Source organism: Mugil cephalus, chromosome 1 (assembly GCF_022458985.1).
Source record: "Mugil cephalus isolate CIBA_MC_2020 chromosome 1, CIBA_Mcephalus_1.1, whole genome shotgun sequence".
In the NCBI taxonomy this organism is placed as follows: Eukaryota; Metazoa; Chordata; class Actinopteri; order Mugiliformes; family Mugilidae; genus Mugil; species Mugil cephalus.
This window is the reverse complement of record NC_061770.1, coordinates 25,642,160-25,664,010: the sequence shown is the minus strand read 5'-3', so window position 1 is coordinate 25,664,010 and position 21,851 is coordinate 25,642,160. Positions and strand designations below refer to the sequence as shown.

Sequence of the window (21,851 nt, the reverse complement as noted above, 5' to 3'; positions counted from 1 at the left end):
TGTTTGTTTTGTTTTGTAACTATCTTCACCTTTTTAATGTAAAGCACATAAAGCTGTCCTGTGTATGAAATGATCTAATAAAATAGAATAAAATGAAATATGAGTGGAAATTTAGCAATACAAAATAATACAAATAAAATATAGGTGAAAATCAAGCAAAATAAAATAAAAATAAAAAATTAGTAAAAAAAAACAGTAAAATAAAATATGAGTAGAAATTTTGTAAAATAAAATATGAGCGAAATTCTAGTAAAATAATAAAATATGAGTAAAAATCTAGTAAAATAAAAAAAATATGAGTAGAAATTTAGTAAAATAGAATAAAAATCAAATATAGTTGGAAATCTAATGAAATAAAATATGGGGAAAATCTAGTAAAATAAAAAAAATATGAGTAAAATCTAGTAAAATAAAAATAAAATATGAGTAAAAATCTAGTAAATTAAATTAGAATTAAAATGGAATATAATTAAAAAATATAGTAAAATATAATGAAAATAAATTATAAATAAAAATCTTGTTAAATAAAATAACCGGAAAATTTGAATAGAAATCTTGTAAAATATAAGTAAAAATCTGATAAAATAAAAAACAATAAAAATGTAGTAAAATAAGCGAAAATGTAAAAAAACTTGTATTCAATTAATTGTGTAGATAACAATAACATTTATTTAAAGTGAGCTTTACACTTTAACAAATAATATTTTGTTCACCGTTTCTCACTTGTTATTGTAACGAGTCCGAAAGTAGGCCACGCTCCTCCGGAACGTCATCGTTACGTCTGACGTCAGCGCGTCAGCTGGCCGAATGTTTACATCCAGAGGTGGTGGTGCGTTCCTGGAGCCTCAACAACAAAGCGGCTGAACAAACGGAGAGGAGCGAGGACGGAGAGGACACACGGAGGGAACAACGAGCCCTGTTTTCACCCAGGTACCGTGTCAAACTTCCCCGGGACTCCGCGTCGCGCGCTCCGTGGAAGCGTCTCGTCCGTTTTCCACGCCAGCGGCGGTGTCAGCCATTGTCAGTTCAGTCTCGATGTTTTCTGCTCCCGCACAGACGGACGAGAATGCGGCGGTTTTTCTGCGTGTGTCGACCTTCCTGCCGCGTGACAGGCGCATGTACCTGCGCGTCTCTTTGCGTTATTTATTGTGGAGAAATGTTGCATTAGCGGAGCTGGATTTATTTGTGTGTTTATTCGGATTTGGATCACGCAAGTGGCGCATTTAAGCGACGCGGCGCGTGCAGGCTGCGGATGTTTGCGGTTTAAATGAAACCTGCGTTTTAACTCTGCATTAAAAAAAAAAAACATGTACAGAGCAGAATTCCCTTGTTGGCTAATTCATTAATTCGTGGAATGAAGTGCGAAGCTGTAATGGCAGCGTGTATCAGGAAGTGTGTACCCTACTAGCCTACTAAACCACTTATTACGATACACTGCAGGATAGGCTGCAGCGCCCCCCTCTGGCCGTAGGAGCGACGTCTCATCCCTGCATGGACCAAAGTGAGATTTTTATTTACATGCAAGAAAACTTCTTGGTTTAATCTTTTCTTTCAAAGTGGCATCAGAGGCAGTAACGTGTAAATACAGACAGTACACAGACTATAGAGACAGTCCTGTTGTAGTTTTACGGCCTCTTGAAGGCGGCGTTAAAAACAACACCCGAGCTCATCACTGCTGTGTGAGAAGAAGAGGTTTGGTTTATGGTTTGACGACTCAAAACCTTCTGTTGTCAGAGGAATTTAAAGTAAAAATAAGAAATGTCTTCCTGTCCGTATACTTTTTCTTCTGTAGTGTACACCGTGATATTTTTTGTATCATTTTTATTTATTTTTGTATTATATTTATTCATCTCTGCAATGACGTGTAAATTTATAATCCCTGTTTACATTTGCACTTTATTCTCATAAAAGTTCTTTCATCCTCCATGGACAGTTTGGATAGTTAATACATTTATGTGGTCGTACGCTTTTCTTTTTTTTGTATATAACTTGTATAAGTTTAAGGTTTGTTGCAGCTTCTGCCTCATTTAAACTTTTATCCTCATAATTAGATACTAGTTGGTGTAAAAACACAATAATGGATTCATTCTACAGCCGATCACGTAACAAAAGTGGACAAAGATACAAAACCTGATCAAATTTTGTAGTTTAAACTAATTAATTTATGCTTATTAATTTTTCTAGCTTAACATTACAAGCAAATTCTAACAATAGTAACACATTATAACTTCGCTAATTAGCAAGAACTCGATTGAGGACGTTGGGACTTAATTATTTGCAATTCTGCTTGTGCACAACCATGTTCAGACATGAGAATTAACACATTTTGTTACATGTTGGTGACTTTATTATAATTTTGAGTGAAATAATCACACATGAGGACAATTTATTTTTTTCCAAAAACCACTTCCCGTTCAAAGATGTTGCTTAGATGCTTTAAATTAAAAATGCAGAGCAAACAAAAGCTCAGGTCTCGGGAGGTTAATATTGTAGGTTAATGCTGCTCACTTGTGCCTTAAATTGGCGCCTGTGGACAGATAAAGTTTTCTGAATCAGAGTTTTGTTTAATCCGCCTCTCGTTCCCTTCAGTCAGGATGGGGGGAGCTGTGAGTGCCGGCGAGGACAACGACGACTTGATCGACAACCTGAAGGAGGCGTACTACATCCGCTCAGACCTGGTGGAGCGGGCTTTCCGAGCCATCGACCGGGCCGACTATTACCTGGATGAATACCGGGATAACGCCTACAAGGTGAGTGAAGTGACCGTGTGAGGGATCAGACCGTCGTGGTGAAGAGGGGAAATTCATTGCTGCTGTCGTTAGGACCTGGCATGGAGACACGGGAACATCCATCTGTCCGCTCCCTGCATCTACTCTGAGGTGATGGAGGCGTTGGATCTCCACCCCGGCCTCTCCTTCCTCAACCTGGGCAGTGGGACCGGCTACCTCAGCACCATGGTCGGCCTCATACTAGGTACGTACGTACGTTTGAACTGTGCACAAAGCTGAGCTAGTGCTACTATTTCATTCAGCAGATCATCGAAGGGTGAAGGACTGAAACAGGAAGTGTGATGTTGAGGAGTACCTCTTCTATACTCTGCATTAATTGAAGTCTTCTGTGGACATGTTGAAGTTGCCATGGTGACACAGATGGCTGCTCGTGTTTTAAAGTATTTTAAATGGAGAAACCAGGCATCATGCTGCAAATCTACAAACGTTATAGAGCCCTTCACAGTTTGTGAACAGTGTCGCGTGTTTTTAGAGGGGCGGGGCTTAGCTCTAGGCAAAAGAGCTTGTAAACGCCGGTTAGCATATTTCATCGGACTGTTTTGGCTGGAAGGGACGTGGAAAACTCATATTTTAGAGAATATACTAATACACTCACTCCCCGAGACCATGTGAGTTATTTTAAAAAGTTGACTTTGACTGATGGGACTATATTCACTGACCCCTAAACGCTCTCACTCACTGGATGGACAATTTGACCAAAGGACACAGAGGGGACGAAGTCTGGTCTGTCTTTATCAAGTGAAGTCTCTCTAATAAAGATATTACAGGAATAAGTGGAACCACTGTGGAGGGAAACGTAGTAAATGCAACTTCTGCTTGGACACACCTGAAACACACAGCTAATGTTGCGTTAGTATCATGAATTTTCCAAATAATAATAACTTAACGTAATTTCAGTCACAATTTATTCTAATCCAGAACGTTATCCAGGCTGAAAATGATGATGTTTTACATATTAATCTTAACTGATATCAAGTGTGCGCTGCAAACAGAGTTGTTGATGATTGTCTCACTCCAATCTTTTCTTTTAATCGCGTTGAACCAAAGTCATCCGTGACAGACAGTAGCTGGTATGTGATAAAACTTCAAATTTTTCAGTTTTGACCCCAAAAATACAACAATACGACATTTTCCAGATCGACAGTGAGAGTTTTTGCTTCCATCTTCCCTCTGTTTTGCCTCCAGCTAACGCCGTGCAACACATTTCTTAAATGATAATCCTCAGGGTTATTATTTCCCAAAGACAATATAAAGAAAAAGAAAATGGGATGAGAAGCTGTGTGTTTTTGTACTGATGTCATGGCTGTGGTTTTGCCGGTTGTTCACTGGGTCTGTGTGCACTGAATGCACCTGAATGAAGGTTTTTATCATTAACACTGTTCCTGTTCAGCTTCAGGAACCGGTTGTAGGATCGAATTCTTGTAATCACGACACCAAAGAGTGAATCAAACTGTCAGTGTCTGTGTTTTACTGCAGGTTATGACTCGTTTCTAATTGTGTGGAACTCCCTTCAAACATTTGAGACACGTCTTTGTGTCCGTGTGGTTAAAAATAAAACCTGTTTTAGGGCCGTTTGGAGTGAATCACGGAATAGAGTTACATGCCGATGTAATCGAGTACGCCTACCAGAAGCTCGACTCCTTCATTAAAACCAGCGACAGCTTCGACAAGTAGGTCTCCAGATCCCTTCTATGTTTATTTCTTTATTTATTTACTGCTGCAGACCTTGTTTCCCATGGCTCCGGTGTCTCTCTGCAGGTTTGAGTTCTGTGAGCCGTCCTTTGTTGCTGGTAACTGCCTGGAGATTCCTCCAGAGAGTCGTCAGTACGACAGAGTTTACTGTGGGGCCGGCGTGCAGAAGGAGCATGAGGATTATATGAAGAACCTGCTGAAGGTCGGGGGCATCCTGGTGATGCCTCTGGAGGAAAAGGTTTGTTCTCCGCCTCCTTTCATTCACTTTAAATGAAGTGTGGCTTCACTGTCACTGTCACTGTCGTGTCCATATTTATCTGCTTATGTGAATGTTTAGGGGTTAATGTCGTCTTATCCATATATTTGTGTCCGACTGTATTATTTCTTAATATATAATAATTTGATCAATGCATTTTCTTCTTTAAAATCTGTTTAGTTTTAATACGTTTTCACCACATTCCAATAATATATAGTTTTCTTACGTTTTGACATCTCAAACCCCCAAAATGTCTGGTGGTGCAACCGTACGAAACTTTTAAAAATGGTATTTTTATGATAATAAATTCAAAATGAAACATCATAATTTTATGTTAAAGTAAACAAATGGTTGATGATATGAGGGGAATAGCTGTTGTATTGAATGCACTCATTTGTATTTTTATAAATTACACATTTTCCATCTTTAAATGTAAAATCAGATGCTGTTAAAACAGGGAAATATTCGACCAATAATCTGAAGTAATAATGTTTCGCTCACTGTAGGAACTTTAAGGGATACTAGCCAAAGATTTGACTTAGAATAACTCATAGGAATATATATATATATCTATATATATATATATATATATATATATATATATATATATATATATATATATAGTAAATAGTAAATAATTGCTTGTGCCACCTGACATTATTTTATGCAGAGAAGTTAGAAATACAAATACACATTGTTCTAGACCATCCATTTTGAAAATACTTATGAAAATATCTTTTAGACACTTTATTTATTTGCATAGATATGTTTTTTTTTATTAACAGATGCTCAAATAACAGCGTGAATACAACATCAAAAAGAAAGAAAAAAGAGAAAATGCCAGTTTTCCATTCGTGCAAAAATCCAGAAACATATGTCAAAATAAGTAAAAGCAATAAAAAAAAGTGTGAAAAATGGAGAGTAAAAATAAAAGAAACCAGTGGGAGCAAACTCTTTTAATAATTCAGATTCATATAATTCAGTATTTTTATAGCACAGTGTCACTTTTTTCTGAATCTGCATATTTCCTTTGAACAAACTGTGTCTGTTACATAATGTGGTTGTGTAACGATCTTCCACTTTAACACCGGTCTCCTTTTAGCTTGATGTTTTATTTATTTATTTTTATTTTTTATCTGTAGATATTGTCCACAATTATCAGTTTATTGAACTGGGACAATGCATCAGTGCCCATTGATCAACATCGATGTGTTAGTCGTCCGTGTAAAAGCACAGATGCTAATTTTCAGCCGTGGTCCCAAAGCAGCTACACAACACAGACACTAAAACAACCATCACACAATAGACAATTACAGAAGCAGTTACAGACAATTATTTAAAATAAATAAATAAAACGTTAATGGACCAATAATCCTGAGAGGAAACATCAGATTAAACTATTCAGGCTGTGTGACGACTCAGGTACTGAAATTAAACCAGTTTTATATTCTGTCACACATTGGTGACTTCTGTACAACATAAATAATGAAATAATCCCAGTGTCCACATATGAGGACATTGTTTTTTTACCTGTTGAAAGATGATTTACAAGTGTATTTATTACACATTGTAACAAAGTCACAATAACGGTTTAATCCTGAATTTTCTTTCTCATTGTGAGTAGTTTTAGAGCTGAATGAGGAGCATCTCTTTATAATCCATGTTATAAACATCAGACTAACCTGCTTTTATGAAAACAAATCTGTTGGACATCGTGTTAAAAACATGATAAAAGACGTTACACTTAGAAAACACTGGATTCTGTCTCTGATAGAAAGTGATCGACACAAGAGAAATCTGTTTTTTTTCTCATTTTATTGCATTAATACACATCTTCAGGATGTTTGGGGATCATGTAAAACGATTTCCACTTTGCTTGTCCCAGAATATTCTGACATCCTGGGACACAGCAGCTCCAGGTTAATTAGTTAGTGGCTCACAGTTCGTTATTAGATCAGTTATTAGATGAGTTGATAATGTGTCATCACCTCATCCTGTTGTATTTTCTGCAGTTGACCAAGATCACCCGTACAGGAGCGAGCAGCTGGGAGACCAAAAAGATCATCTCGGTGTCCTTCGCCCCTCTGGTTCTGCCTAAACACAGCACCAACGGAAAACCCAAGACCGTCCCACTGCGTGAGTCCCGCTTCGGTCGCTTCAGTCTTTGTCGTCCGTCTTTGTCGCGTTTTCTTAACCGTTCTCTTTTTCCATTTCACAGCCAAGTACGAGGTGCGGACTTTACAGGAACTGGCCCGCGTCTGCATCCGTCACACCCTCAGGGTGACCACGGAGGGGGGGGACGCCCACTCGCGTGGCCGGGGCTCGTCCTTCAGCGTGGGGAGGGGTCTGGCCGTGGCCGGCCTCCACAAGTACGGACCTCGCTTCAAGCGCAGGCGCGTCCACCGGCGCCACTGCAACGCCCTGGTCCTCGCCACCCGGCAGGTGGTGGCCAGCAGCGGGATAGGCTCCTCCCCCCTGGACGGCAACAACAACAACAGCAGCCAGGGGGGGCGGGCGGAGGCAGAGGAGGAGGCCGGAGACAGGGAGGCCAGGCGGCAGATGAGAGGGAGCAGGAGGGCGGGGAGAGGAGTGGGAGGAGGAGGAGGAGGAGGGGGAGGGGCCGTGGTGGTGGAGGAGGAGGAGACGGTGGTGGAGGAGGAGGAGGAGGAAGAGGAGCAGGAGGAGGAGGAGGAGGAGAAGGAGACGGGCGAGCTGCTCCGACCACAGCCGGCCGTCAACATCCTGAGGGAGAGGATCCTGGGGCTGCCGCTGCCCGAGCCCCTGAAGATGTACCTGCTGTTCTACAGAGAGAAATGAGGAGGGGAGGGGGGGGCGGGGCGGGACCAGGTTCCTGAGTTAGAGCCCCGGAGCTGGAGTCCTGCAGGGGCCACGTAAAAACCCGCCCCACCACCTGTACAGGGCAGGACGACACACCCACCCCAGCTCCACCAACGGGACTCTCCATCATCCTCTGTCCCGCCCCCTGGTCTTTACCTGACGCTGTGAAGGCTCAGCTGTGTTCATCCAGCGGAGGAGGGAGGGGGGGTGGGAGGAGGGAGGGGGGCAGGGGGGGGGGGTTTAACTGTACTTTGGGAGTGTTTGCGGATCCCTTTTGAGGTGCAAAGAAACAGAAACTGTAATACCTACTACACATACTACACACACACGTTTTTGTGAATTAGCCGTACAGCTTTGACTAAACCTACTAACCGAGCGTCGCCTAGCAACAAGCCACCGCTGCACTGATGCTGCTTCCACGGCGACGGGGCGACTCGCTGGTGCTGAGGGTTTGATTTAGTCTGCAGCCACAGGGACCAGATGTCAGAGACTGTAGCAGCCGGTAGGACGAGCTGCTTCCCCACCGACCAGGACCAGGACCAGGACCAGGACCGGGACCAGGACCGAGGTTTCTGTCCACTCATAGGATTCTGGTCTGAGTGGTGCTACGTATTAGCATGTTTCTGGGACCGGGTCTAGTTTTTACTACAACGTGGCTACAATGTGTGTTTTTTTCCAAGGATTTCCAAATATAACGGGAGCTTTTCACCGAGCCGCCCCCTCCCTCTACGTTAGATGCATAAAACACACACAGAAAAAAAAATCATTCCACCTTTATTTCAGCTTCCTCATTAACGGCTCTTCTGTTTTTAAGGAGATAAACGGTGACTGTTAGAGGGTTTTGCATCTTTCTTCATTTCTGCATAAAAAAACTTGAGTCACAGCATCAGTAGATTTTCACACGGATCCTTAAAGTAGACGAAGAGAACCCGATTAAACACGTGAAACACAAACGTCATACTTGTGTATTTATTTATTAAAGAAAACAAACCGTTTGTTCACCTGCAGAACTAAACGTTCTTTAGGAACCACTGGTGTTCTAGGGCTCGTTGTCTTGATGCATGACCCAGTATCCATCCATCCTTCCTTCTTTTGTTCTTTTTTTTATTCCTTCCTTCCTCCATGACCCAGTTTCTCTTCACATTCAGCTCATGGACTCATGTCCTGACATTTTCTTTCAGAGTTCACTGGTAGAATTCACAGTTCATTGGTCCATCAATGATGAGCAGATGCAGCAGAACAGGCCCAAACCAGGACATTAGCGCCCCCATGTGTCATGGAGGGATGAGGTTCTGATGCTGGAATGCAGTGTTGGTTCATCTCCAAACATTTAAACCAAACTGTTCTACTCTGGTCTCATCTGTCCACTAAACATTGTCCCACATGTTCTTTGTGGACAGAGAGCAGTGTCTTTGGTTGTTGAGTGGATTCATCAACATGAACATCAGCCAATGTGAGAGAGGCCTTTAGCTGCTTAGAGGTTCCCCTGGGTTCCTCTGGTTCCTCTCCCACTATGATGGAGTGATGTTTGTTGGTGGACCACTCCTGTGGAGGGGAACAGTCGTCTTCAATCTGTCTGACTCTCTGTGGATTATTTGTGGCTTCCAGACTCTTTACAGATGGTTGTGGAACCTACAACTCTTCCTCTGTCCGTTGTCATCACACATTTCCGTTGTAATAATTGTCATTGGGTCTTGAAACTAATTTGTATTCTTATGTTTGATGTGTAACATGTTGCTGAAGTTTAGTTTCATGTGTTTGACGGGTTCACGTTTTCTACTTTCACAAGGCTCAGAAACACAGAGTCAGGGGCCATGTTGATGTTAATTGCGGCAGGTTTAAATAAATCTTAATAACCCTTTAAATGATCTCGTGTTGTTATCGAGCCGTCGTCTGGAGGCGTTTTTTGAGGAGACTAGTTGAAAGTTTTTCCATTTTTTTTTCTATGCACACGCTTCATTGTTTGAGTTTATCTTTGAGATGAAACCGACTTGAAACCTTTGCGCCCAGACGACCGTCTCTGCATCGTGTCATATTCTCTGAGCTGAATGAGAATTAACATGACGTCACATACTTACTAATATTCCTTAGACTTACATGAAGAAACCAGCATGATTAAAAACAACAACACAAGGACGGTTCTCGATGACCGACGGTGTCATGTTTTCTGTCACTGCTTTAATGCTGTTGATTTTTTTTTTTTTTCTTCTTGTTACTTTTGTATTTTATTTTATGATCTGGGACCTGAAGTGACATGTACATATGAAACTATTGTACGTTTTGTTTTGTGAATCATTAAAAGACAAAAAAAAAAAAAAAAGACACTTAAAGCAAAACAGAAGCATCTTTTTGTCACGTTGCTTCTCTTCTCCTGCGTCCTGTCTGTGCCAAACGGACTCAGGATCATGTTTCTGGGGAATGTTTTTGCAGATGCACCGTGGATTCGCTTGGTGAGTCGTGGATGTGAACCTGGAATCTGAATATTTGTGGCTATATCCAACCCTGGTGCAAAAAAGGAGGCGTCCTGCTTCACTGTTTGAGTTATTGCTGCTGGGTCTCGTATGTGTTGATCAAACACACGTTCACATTAAGCTCCCATGCAGTTCTGCTCCTCTGCTGAATGACTATATATATATTTTATTATTATTTGGTGAGAATGACAGACAAGCTAAAGAAAAGATTTTAACTTCATATCTTCAGGTGCTTCAGCTCATATCTTCATCCCAAGCAAAATAAAATGGCAAAAGCAACTAGTTGAACCTGGTTTCCAGTGTGAGCTGCAGTGAACTGCTGCATTTAGTTTTTCATTCCTGCAAAACTATGAAATAACGTGAAGTTACGTAGAGTAAAAAGAAGTGACCATTTCTTTAGAATTTCCAGTAACCACAGCTTTGTGCACTGTTCTGTTCCTTCTCTGTTTGAACCGACTCTATGACACAATCACCTGCAGCTTTTCCAACGATCTTCAAGGATTTCTCCCTTACACCGATCAGCCACAACATTATGACCGCTGACAGGCGACGTCGGAAACATCTAAACCATCTTGTGATAATTCAGCGTTGTGCTGGGAAACTTTTAGACCTGATTCATGTGGATGTTACTTAGACATGTAGCCGCCACCCCACAGCAGCCAGCAGCCAGCAGCCATCCCCAGCAGGATGCAGCCTGACACAGACACACAATCACACACAAAAACACTTTGACCTGACCTCCAAAGTTAAAAGTCATCATGTGTGCTGTTAGGTAAATAATTTACAGAAGATTAAAGCTGGTATAAAGGCAGTTATGAGGGATAATCTTGCTGCCTTCTGGCTTCAGGTTTATTGTAAATTGCACATGAATCATCCATCAATCATCATCTATGTAGCGACAACATTTATCTGTGCTGCCAAGTTCATTAAAAACAGACCAAGATATATATTAAGATATTTATGTTTTAGAAAACTGAACAGTGGTAACAGCCTTGGAAACATGAATATTTTTCTATACTTTTCCAGACTTTTGTGTGATGATCCAGAGACCCCACCACAAAGGAGACCTACACGGTATCATGAAGGTGGTCATAATGTTATGTCTGATTGCTGTATGCCAAGTTCTTGTAGCTTGTATGTGTTAGAGACCTTTCAGTCTGGAGGTTCCTCTGATCCATTTGTCACCAGCTTCTCTTTGGTTTCAGGTGGCAGTCGCCCTCTCTGCTTTCAGGAGTCGGCTTAGAACCTTCCTAAAATAAAGTTTATAGTTAAGACTGACTCCGGTGACGCTGAACTATCCTGCAGATATGGATCTGCAGAGCTGCTCATCTGGGTTCATCGTCTTCATGTTCACAGAGACTTTTTTCGTGGCCACTGTCCCCTCTGCGCTCGCTCTGGAGTGTTTCAGGCTCTGTGTCTCGACACAGTTTGTTTTGTTGGTCCGAAGTTTTCGTCTTCTTGGAAGACGAAACTTTCAAAGTTCTTGAAACCTTCTGAATTGACTTTAAAGCAATGGTGGACTTGTTTCTTCTTATTTAGCTGAGTGATGTTTGCAATAATGTGGATGAGTAAAACAGTTCAATAGGAATCAACACAACAAAACTAATCCTAAGAGTTTCCATCTATGAACTCCTGACAGGGCTCATGGGTCAGAACCTCCTCCGTGTTCTCTGGACATAAGAGGGTGAAGCTCAACCAGGGTCTAACCAGGAATCTTGAAGTTCTTTTCAATACCTTTTTAAGACTTTTTCCACTTTTCTTCTCAATACTTTTTAAAACCCCACTGTAACCATTTAACTGAACAGTTTTAGGTTAAAATAAAGACTTTAGACCATTATTATACAACAGACTTCACATAGGCCGAGAGAATAAACTGAAGGCAAAGCTTGAAAAGTGCATTTAGTGTATAAACGCTTGAAAAAAGGTTCAATTCACAAACGCATCCACAGTATTTTCAGTGTTTTTGGACTCAAACTCAAAATTTACCTCAAAAATATCTTTATTTTTTTAAGATGTGATAAGACTTTTTGATGCTTTTTAGGGTCTTTGATAATTCAACTCCCCAGAATTCAATTATGAACTTTTAATACATTTCTAGACCCCACAGAAACCCTGTGTCCCTGTGTGGACACGTCAGCCAATGACTGACCAGCAGCCAGAGACCTCAGGGTTTGAGACAGTGGTCGTGTTACAGTGATTATACGTTTACTTCCTGGCTACAATCAACCCAACATATGCAGGATCACGTATAAGCTCCTGGAAAATAAATAAATAAACACACACACCAGTGTCGTACTGTTGATTTGTCTTTAATAATGAAAAGCAAGTAAAAGCCAGAAGTGCACCAGCGAGAATCATCATTTGGCTATTAAATAACACCAGCTCATAAAGGTTGGTCACAAAGATCCAGTGATGTAGCTAGGAGACACGGACGTAAGAGTATTCACTTTAAATTAAGACATTCACATTTTGCTTCCCCAGAGTCCTACGCCTGGTGAATACTGTCACAATCAAACGAAAGCGTGCTAAAGTCATGCGGCAGGTTCACGACACAGCGCGAGCCGCGGCCGTCGGGGTCTCGCTCTGAAGACCAACTTTTAACAAAGTGAAATGTACGGCGAAGCGCGGAAAATACTGTCGCACGAATCCATCCTCCCGTCTCCTCCCGGGTCCGTGAGTCGAACGGGACCCGCGAGAGAAAGAGGAGACGCGACAAACAAAATAAAACATCTCACCATTAAATTACAGCGCTTGAAAAATAAAACTATTTTAAAGAACAACAGAATAAAAAAAAATTATATCTACATCTGTATATAAAAAATGAAAGAGTGTAATAAGTTAGATTTTCTTTTTTTCAGTATGGAAACCCATGTGTGTGTTGAAAGTGACGGAGGACTGCCGATACAAAAGTCCACATTTATCGTTAACAGATCTAAATACACACCACAAGTACAAGTACACGTACAAGTATGCAGGCGCGGGTCAAACGGCTCGACCACTCTCACACGGACACGACGACGCACGGATTTAAGATCGTCTTCAGCCGCTTGACCCAGGCTCATTAAAATGTCACAGTGGGCTGGGGAAGCCTCTACAGTAGCAGCGAGCGAACAGTACGCATCTCACAGTCGGGGGGGGGGGGCAGGCTGAACGGCGACAGGGGGGGGGGGAGTAAAACTGCATATTATACCACCCGGAGGCTTCACGTGGAATGGTTTGTGTATTCAGATCCATTCAAGTCCCGAACAAAGAAAAAAAAAATGTCTGCCTTCCTTCGCTGTGGCCTGAAAGACTCAGAGTTTTGGGGTGGGAGGGGGGTTGGATGGGAGGGGGGGGTGCACCCCATCCTGACAGGTGTGTGTGCACACGCATGTGGAACGAGGAAGCAGGGATGGTGGACGCAGGCTAAGGCACCGTGGAACCCTGATGAATCTGAGGCACGTCTCCTGCTGAAGGCCCGGGAAGCGTCCGCGGTGTTTGGTCTCCGGCATCGACCCCGCCCCCCCCGCCTCCCGCCTCCCGCCTCCCGCCTCACGTGCCTCTGGAAGAAGAACAGTCTGTCTGACGGTAACAGGGTCTCAGCGTTTACGGCCGCGCGGTAAAAGAGCAGCTTTGAGGAAACGTCATGGTTTTGTCTCTCTGAAATGTGCACGCTCATCAGAAAACCGGGGCCGGCAGGAGGTAGATTGGTGTAAAGACTGGAAACAAGCCTGCGTCCGTCCGTCCGTCCTAGCTCAGTCTGTACATGAATAAATACAAGTAGTGGTTGAGGCGTGTGGGGGAGTTGCACGTTGGACCTGTTTTCATTTCCTCCAGCTTTATAACCAGCGTGCAGACGCGTCCTCATCTAACCCTCAGCGTAAAGCAGGTAAAATATTTCCCAAAATGTTCAACTTATTCCTTTAAGACAGAAAACATCAAACGTCAAAGACGGTGCAGTCTGACGTGAACTGAACGAGTCTGTATTCATGCAGAGACAGAGACGGACACGTGTCTTCACACCTGCATGAATGAAGGTTTGAATCCTGCCTCTGATTGGTTTATGAACATTAAGAACAGCGTGATATGAGGCTTCATGCGTGGCTGCTGTCTCTGTGATGGGGGGGGAGGATGTGGTGGGGGGGTCGACAGTGGAGCGGCTACAGTTAAAACCTAGAAAGCAGCTTCAGTCTTAACAGATTCTGTGGTCTGAGACGTCTTCTCTAAGCCCGGACGGGGGGGAAAAGGTGCGAGAGGTTGTCACTTGGGCACCAGCCCACGGGATTGTGGGTAAAGAGGGGATCCTGGGCTGGAGGGGCTGAACGGAGAAGTGGGCGTGCTCGACTTCTTGCCCGTTCTCGGTCGACTGAGGGACAGAAAACGAGGGCAGAAAGTTAAACAGTGTGTCTGAATGAGAGCTAAATATTAATCTTTGCTCCCCGACCAACCAGCCGGACGGCAGGACGTGTCCTCTGTCCTCTGACTCAGGGTCCTGCTGGACGGCTGGGGGGGGGGGGGGGGGAGCTACAGGTCGCGGTCTTACCCAGACTTTGGTTTCTTGAGGCTTCCGCTGGCGCTGGCGGGCGGCGTTGGTCCCAAGCTGCTGTGAAAGCCTGAGGCGTCTACCTGAATCTCGTCCTCGTCTCTGAGAGCGTCCTCCAGAGCGGCCGCCACCTTTGGGGCGATAACCGGTTCCTGGTAGACTTTAGTGGTCCGGGCTGGCAGGTCCATGTCCACCATCAGGATGTTCTCAGCCTGAGGGACGACAGACGAGACATCAGAGTATTCATTCATTCATCTTCTGTAACCATAGTCAGACACAGACACAGGCGCCATGCTGACTGTGCCTACAGGGCGGCCATCTTGGTTCAGTGCTGCTCGCTCCTGAGTGTAATAAGTTTATAGAGGAAGTCTGTGTCTAGACTATTTAAGTTAAATCGCTCTATTGTTATAAGCTATTTATGTCAGATGATAGATATATAGATAGAGAAATAGAATAAATAATAAATAAATAAATAGAACGAAAGGAACCCAAAAACATTCAGGTCTTTATTTAAAGCATTATTTGTAGAGTATATATTGTATTTAAGTGTAATTCTATCATTACTAAACCAGAAAAACTACTGTCTCCTAAAAATAGTGTCTTTGGAACAACTTAAAATATGAGAAAAGTAGCCAGAGATAATAATAAAATAATTCCACCATCATTTATAATTAGATCTATTAGATGTTCAGACGCTGCTTGTTTCATCGTGCTGTCTGTTCTTTCGAGGTTTATTTCAGAAACATCATCAAACCTTTACATTATTTGAGGAAGGTGATGATTTGTATTCAGGAAGTTAAACCAACATCCAACAAATCCATGCTCCGTGTATCTCAGCTGCATCTGTGACGTTTTTAAACATCAAACCGTCCTCTTTCCTTCGTTAGTTTACATGCAGCGCTGCCTCTGACGGCCCTGGACCAAGATGGCGGCGCTTTAGCCTCCTCCCCCCACACAGAGTCCACATGTATCTGTCCATGATCCCAGATGGCAAGACGCAGGGTAAATCCTGGACAAGTCTCCAGTCTAGAGTTTTATTTTGTCTAAATGTTCATTACCAAAAGACCAATGACTAGAATATAATAACTCATATAAAGTACTGCTTTAAGGTTTTTATGCTCCTTCTACATTTCTGCATCAAAATAACTTCAGCCACTTCAACATCAGTCCTGAAAGCAGAGGAAAAGAACCCAAACACACAAATCAACCAGACGTTTTGGGTCATTTTTATGCAGAAATGTAGGAAACTGCTCAGTCTTCTTTAAACGCAGCCTTTCTGTTCAGCACGATGTGACCCAGTTTGCTTCCAGCAGAATAACGAGTCATGGATGTGGGTTAGGAACTAATCACGGTGCTTTGGTGTCAAACTGTCTGAGGAATGAATCTATCATGAAGAATTAGAGCAGCTCTGAAGACAAAAAGGGGAAGCTAACACGCTAGTAGCTAGGTGAAGTGACCAGTTAAAAGAGGAAGAGAAGAAGAGGAAGAGCTGACTTTGTATCTCATGTCGGGCTTCATCATCATGGCCATGCGGGCGTGGTGGCTGAGAGGCCTCCTGTAGCCGACTGCAGACAGAGGCCTGGTCATCATGTGATGGTCGCTGCAGAGTGAAGACGGTTTATTACACAGATTTAAGGGCAGCGAACTATAAAGCAATGAGCTGCTGTGTCACTACAGGCTGAGCTGACACCGAACTCTGTAACTTACTCCTCTATTCGTGTGATGGGCTTCATCTTCCAGTGCTCGTCCTCCTCATCTAAGAAAGCCCTGTTGACTATTTTGTTCTTCTCCTCTAATGGGATGAAGTTTTCGATGATCAGGTGCCTGAGAGCAGAGAGGAAAGGAGGGATTAAAACCGAGAGCTCGGGTTAATAGACGTGGTATTGATCGGCCGAGCTTCCTGTCAGGTCCATACTTGAGTTTGAGGTCCCTGGTGAGTTCGTTCTGGGTCTGCTCCAGGTCCTGGCGATCCTTGATGTGGGCCTCCTGCGTATCCTGGATTTCTGACTTCACCGCCTGCAGCTTGGCAAACAGCTAGAGGACGGAGAAGGAGAGAGGAAACCGAAGCTGCCGTGATGAGAGGGACTCATAAAACATCCAGCCTTAGAATGTTTTTATCTGACTTAGTGCTCGTAAGACATTAAACCTGAAGGACCAAGCATCAGACCATCATGTTGATTTAAGAGCTTTATGTTGGTGGAGCATCGTGTGTGCCTCAGCCTTCAGTAGTTGCATGTGTGTAAATCAGACACAGGATTTCTTTGCCTCGTAATAAAGCTGCCGTGTGCTCTTTGCTGCAGGTCGATAGTGAAGCTGTCTCAGTAATTTCGTTATCAATATTTAATTATCCGTTTACGTGTGGTCCTTGTACAGGCCTGTGCTCCTGCTGCCATGTTTATTCCACACGCTGAAACCAGTATTCAACCTTAATAATGACCAATGCACAGATCAGTCCAGTGTCTGAGGGCTGAGCTCTGCTCTCACAGCCTCCTTTGTTCTTCATTTATAAACTGATAATCCAAAAAACAAGCTGAGACAAAGGCAACTGGACAGTAGAGTTCCATGAAGATGCTACATCCAAGTGAAACTCACATGAATAAAGTGTGTTAGTGACCAGATGGATGAAATGTCTTCATGTATCTCTACACGAGTCCAGCTCTTCTTGTTTCAGCTTGTTTTTTGGATAAACTGGGCCCTGATAATCTGACTGATAATCTTCACAGACATTAGAGCCGGTACCTTTTTCAGCTTCTTGGTTTTGATGTCGACCTCTTGCTGCAGAGAACTGTACGTCTCCTTCAGCTCCAGAGTCTCTTCGTCACGACTCTCCACCTGCTGCTGCATTTCTCTCTCTCTGCGTTTCTGCAAACACAAACATTTATATTTATATAGTCACAACTTTAAGTGTGTCCTAAAACCAAAACCAGACACTGCTACCGGCAAACACAGTATTAACTCAACACTGCATGGTAGTTTAATCTACTCCTGCAGCCATTTCAGCATCTGAGTGAAGTCAGCAGGTAAACGTTAAAGCAAATATTAAGAAAGTTAATGACAGTTTACACTTTGCATGAACCCTAGAGGCAACTACTACACAACTGATCTCAGACCAGGAGCACAGAGTTCAAGATCAGTCACCTGAATGAAGCCAGAACTTCATCCAGGGATGAATAATAAAAGCACAAATGTGGAAACCTTGAAACTCAAAGTTTCAATTTAATTGTTTTATCTTAGATTCAGTTAAAGGGAGAATCACGACATGGAGCTAATTGTATTTTTTTCCTGCTGGTTATTTTCTCACATCATTTGCTATGTTAGGTTTGTAAAAGGTCAGGATGAAGGATTCTTTCTCAGACTGGAGTAAATATCTAGGGTGAGGTGAAACTGAAGCAGAAAACACAAGCTAACACTCGTCCTGCATTAAAAAGTACCGTCCTGTACGTTGGGAACGTATTAGCATTAGCGTAGCAGCATGTGACATTCAGACTGCGTCTGTCTGTGGTACCTGCTCAGCGATCTCCTGCCTCTTCAGCTCCAGCATCCTCTGCTGCTCATTCGTGTGATCCACGATGTTCTTCCCTCCAACTAAGAGTTTACTCTCCATCGCCTGCACGGAAAAAAGAAACGTTAAAATAGGTTCCAGGTTTTACGAGAGGAAAATGCAAAGATATTTGACCTCAGAGAAGCTTCACAACCTTGTGTGTCTTATATATAAACATCTTAACCTTAACATACCTTAACTTTGGCTGCGAGCATCTCTCCAGCCTCCTTCTCCTTCCTCAAGTCTTCCATCTTTCTCTCCTTCTCCCTAAGCAGCCGAGCTTTCTCATCCGCCACCAGGCTGTGATCCTCCATGATGGCCTTTCTTTCCCTCTCCAGCTTCTCCTGCTGCTCCCTCCAGTAATCCCCCCTGTCCTCCCCGTCTTCATCGTCGTCTTCGGTCTCTCCGTCCTCTCCGTCCTCTCCGTCGCTGCCCTCCCCGGCCTTCCTCCTCTGCCTCTTTTTCTTCTTCTTCACCGAGCGCTTCTGCAGCTGCTCCTTGAGCCTGGCGATCTCCTCCTGAAACTCCCGGAGCAGAGCGTCCTTGGGGTCCTCGTTGACGCGCGGTTTGTTCTTGATGTTCTTCGCCCTGTTGGAGTAGCGCAGGGTTGTCAAGGTCTCCTCCACGTTGTAGGAGGCGGGGCCTATGTTGGCGACCATGACGGTGCGGGCGTTGCCGCCCAGGGAGTCCTGCAGCAGACGTGTGAGCTTCGAATCACGGTACGGGATGTGGCTGCTCCTGCCGTCCACCAGAGCCGATATAACATTTCCCAGAGCAGAAAGTGACAGATTGATCTTAGTGGCCTCTTTAAGCCTCTCTCCCTGAGCGCCGGTCTTCGTCTGTCTTTCGCTACCGGCTAAATCCACCAGGTTCAGTTTACCGACGCGTATGTGGTTCTCCCCGTCCACACCCAGCTCGCTGCACTCCACCGTGATGACGAAGATGGCGTGCGAGCGCGAGCTGTGCTCGTTCATGTTGGTGGCGCCCACCGAGCGGTTCTGGTTGCCCACGTTCATGACGTGCTCGATCTCCCGCACGCTCTTGGTGACAAACGACGAGAGGTCTTTGACGTAGACGCCGGTGTCGGGCCGCTCCCTGAGCTCCAGGCGACGGGCCTGGTCCTTGGAAAGCAGGTCTCTGATTTCCTCCTGATAAATCTCTAGGTACGACGCTCGCACCAGGTACTGCTGGTTCTGGGACCGGGAAATGTGTGTGAAGATGTGCTCGAAGGAGTTGGGGATCACCCCTCTCCTCTCCGGATCGTTTCTCACCCCCTCCATGGTGTACGTCTTTCCTGTGCCCGTTTGGCCATAAGCGAAAATGGTCCCGTTGAACCCGAGGAGAACCGACTCGACCAGGGGCCTGAAGGTTTCATCGTACAGATCGATCTGTTTGGAGTTTGAGTCGTAGACGGAATCAAAAGTGAAGACTTTGGGGGGTTCGCTGGCAGACGCCTCCCTTGGGTTCCGGACCATAATCTGGCCCAGTTTCACATCGACCGTGACCACCCTTTCAAACTTGGCGGCTCGTTCCTTCTCGTTCATGGGGCGACACCGGACCACCACCTTGACCGACTCCGAGCTCTTGCTCTTGGACATGATGAGGAAAAAAGCTGCCGGCCCCTCTGCTGCGTCCCGCCCCTCGATTCCTCCGTCTTCCGAGCGCAGCTTCAGGAACAGTTCTCCGACAGGAACGTCCACATCTGGTCAAGCTGGGAAAGACGTGACCAGAGATTAAACAGCAGCGGCGCGCACACAGTTAATGCATCACACACATCAGCACAGCTACCACCTGTTTAACATGCAACACAGCAACACGAGTTAAACCTCATGACACTAGAATTAGGAGATAAAATCATTGGACTCTCGACCACCAACCTCTCACAACTCAACAGCACAGCCACTGCACACAGACACACACCATCGCACTTGATCCCAGCCGCCCCCTTAATCCATAGTTCATACTGCTTCCTTCTGGTACAGGTCAATAAACTGGAAAAAATGTTAAACCTTCATTTCAAATGCACCAACACAACTCATCAAATCACTATAGACACTGTAATGTGTGAGTTTGGATATGTGTGGTGCCGTGTGGAATCTGTTTTCTTGATGTTGTGGGAGAGTTCATGGCATATGGAAAACTATTCCTGGTTACAACACATCTTACTGATATCTGATCTTAAATTAGCATAGAAAAGGGTAAAATGTCTTTCAGTTATTCCTTCTGAATCAGATCCTGCAATATGTTGCAAAAAGATCTGAAACTTAAAGGAGCGGGTCTCATTTTTTCTCTCTCTTTCTCCCACTCGTTGTTGTTGTTGTTGGTACTAATTTCTCTATATTTCTTGTTTTGTGTTAATTGTACATCAACCTGTTTATGTTCATCAACATGTACTGTCCCAATAAAGACATAAACAAGACAAAATATATACATTTGATGTTTTTACATCAACGTTGAAGGTCTCGGAGGTTGATTTAACTGTCTGTTCATGTTTTAATTCGTGTATTCATCATCTTTGTCATCCAGGGATTTGCATGTATGTTTTCCTGTTGTGTCTCTGTCAGTAACTTTGTGTTGTGGATGCACAGCTGCATGTCTGAGCCAGGTTTCTCTTTGAAAAAGGTGATTTTTAATCTCAGTGGGACTTTTCCTGGTCAAATAAAAGCTAAATACTAATAATGAAATATGTTATACATGTGTTTGTTTTGGTTTTGTAAAATGATGCGCTGTATTCTCGTGGCTGTGAGGAATGTGGATTTTCCTGTGAAGCAAAAATAAAACATCTATAAATAAATAAATAAATAAATAAGCTTCTCATATTTACCAGGGCTCCTCGATGAGCATTAGCATTTAAACACACTGGTCTGGATGTTGAGGGCCACTGCCCCAAATTAGCTCCTTATGTTACCCAACCAAATGCTAGTCAAAGTTGGACTGTCAGTTTTTCTAAGTGACAGTCATTGGGAGACGAGGAGTTCTGGCAAAACCGTGGGATTTACAGCAGCCGTGTTAATTAACGCCACCAAATGTTCGTCCAAAGTAGCGGTCGTTAGGCTAAGGACCGACGGGTCCCGTTAAACGCAGCCCGCGACGACACCACAACACTCGGCCTAGCAACGGCAAACACCCTGGCAACCTGAGCTACAAATCTGGTTACCTGGCTAACACTCTCCCCCAGGGCGCACTCACCGCCGCACGGAAACAAAAATACACATAAAGCAAAACACTCGCTGAACATTTAAATTATATACCTTAACACAATTACCGTATTTATCCCCAAGAAGAGCCGCGGAAACGGCCGGTAGAGATCCCAGAAGCGAACGTTAGCTAATCCAAAACTCCCAGTCAGCCATTAGCCGCCGCCGCTCATCCCAGCAACGGTTCGCCGCGCCGGGGTTGCCACATCTGAGCACCACGTCCTCCTAACACATACGCGTGAAAACATTCCCATCCGGAGAAATGTTTAAATTTCGGTTATCAAAGCTATTGTAGATAATTAAAGAGTCGTAAAACGCACTTAATAACCCGAGAATAATGACATTAAAAGCACGTACACGTCTTGGAAATGCTATCGATTTAATTTACGGACGCATACTTGGCAACCACGCCTCGGCACACTTTTCCAACGTAGCTTAGCGTATCAGCTGATCCAAGTGTACTCAGAGCCAGGCTTCCAGGGAAGGAGGCAGGTTTTTAAAATAATAATGAACGTGCATTACAAATCACAACGCAAACGCATCAG

At 43.8% G+C, this 21,851-nt stretch overlaps 2 protein-coding genes across 4 annotated transcripts; one reads left to right on the top strand and one right to left on the bottom strand.

The window, feature by feature from the left end:
- The first annotated feature begins 725 nt into the window (after nucleotides 1–725).
- On the top strand, nucleotides 726–8,556 carry LOC125019722 (protein-L-isoaspartate O-methyltransferase domain-containing protein 2). 2 transcript variants are annotated; one of them, XM_047604776.1, is made up of 7 exons: nucleotides 726–930; nucleotides 2,594–2,750; nucleotides 2,823–2,973; nucleotides 4,357–4,459; nucleotides 4,548–4,719; nucleotides 6,750–6,873; nucleotides 6,956–8,556. In XM_047604776.1, exons 2-7 carry the CDS (start codon nucleotides 2,595–2,597, stop codon nucleotides 7,552–7,554), a joined length of 1,305 nt encoding a protein of 434 aa, XP_047460732.1. In that variant the 5' UTR covers nucleotides 726–930; nucleotide 2,594; the 3' UTR covers nucleotides 7,555–8,556. The 2 variants fall into 2 exon arrangements, with proteins under 2 accessions (XP_047460732.1, XP_047460674.1); XM_047604718.1 differs by having other exon boundaries at nucleotides 729–930; nucleotides 2,590–2,750.
- A 3,783-nt stretch (nucleotides 8,557–12,339) lies between these two features.
- On the bottom strand, nucleotides 12,340–21,556 carry kif3b (kinesin family member 3B). Of its 2 annotated transcripts, none has more exons than XM_047601706.1 (9): nucleotides 21,361–21,556; nucleotides 18,304–19,820; nucleotides 18,074–18,175; nucleotides 17,308–17,430; nucleotides 16,484–16,602; nucleotides 16,276–16,392; nucleotides 16,063–16,168; nucleotides 14,569–14,780; nucleotides 12,340–14,391 (listed from the first exon to the last, which is right to left on the bottom strand). In XM_047601706.1, exons 2-9 carry the CDS (start codon nucleotides 19,705–19,707, stop codon nucleotides 14,286–14,288), a joined length of 2,289 nt encoding a protein of 762 aa, XP_047457662.1. In that variant the 5' UTR covers nucleotides 19,708–19,820; nucleotides 21,361–21,556; the 3' UTR covers nucleotides 12,340–14,285. The 2 variants fall into 2 exon arrangements, with proteins under 2 accessions (XP_047457662.1, XP_047457655.1); XM_047601699.1 differs by having other exon boundaries at nucleotides 21,375–21,555.
- Between the last annotated feature and the right edge of the window lie 295 nt (nucleotides 21,557–21,851).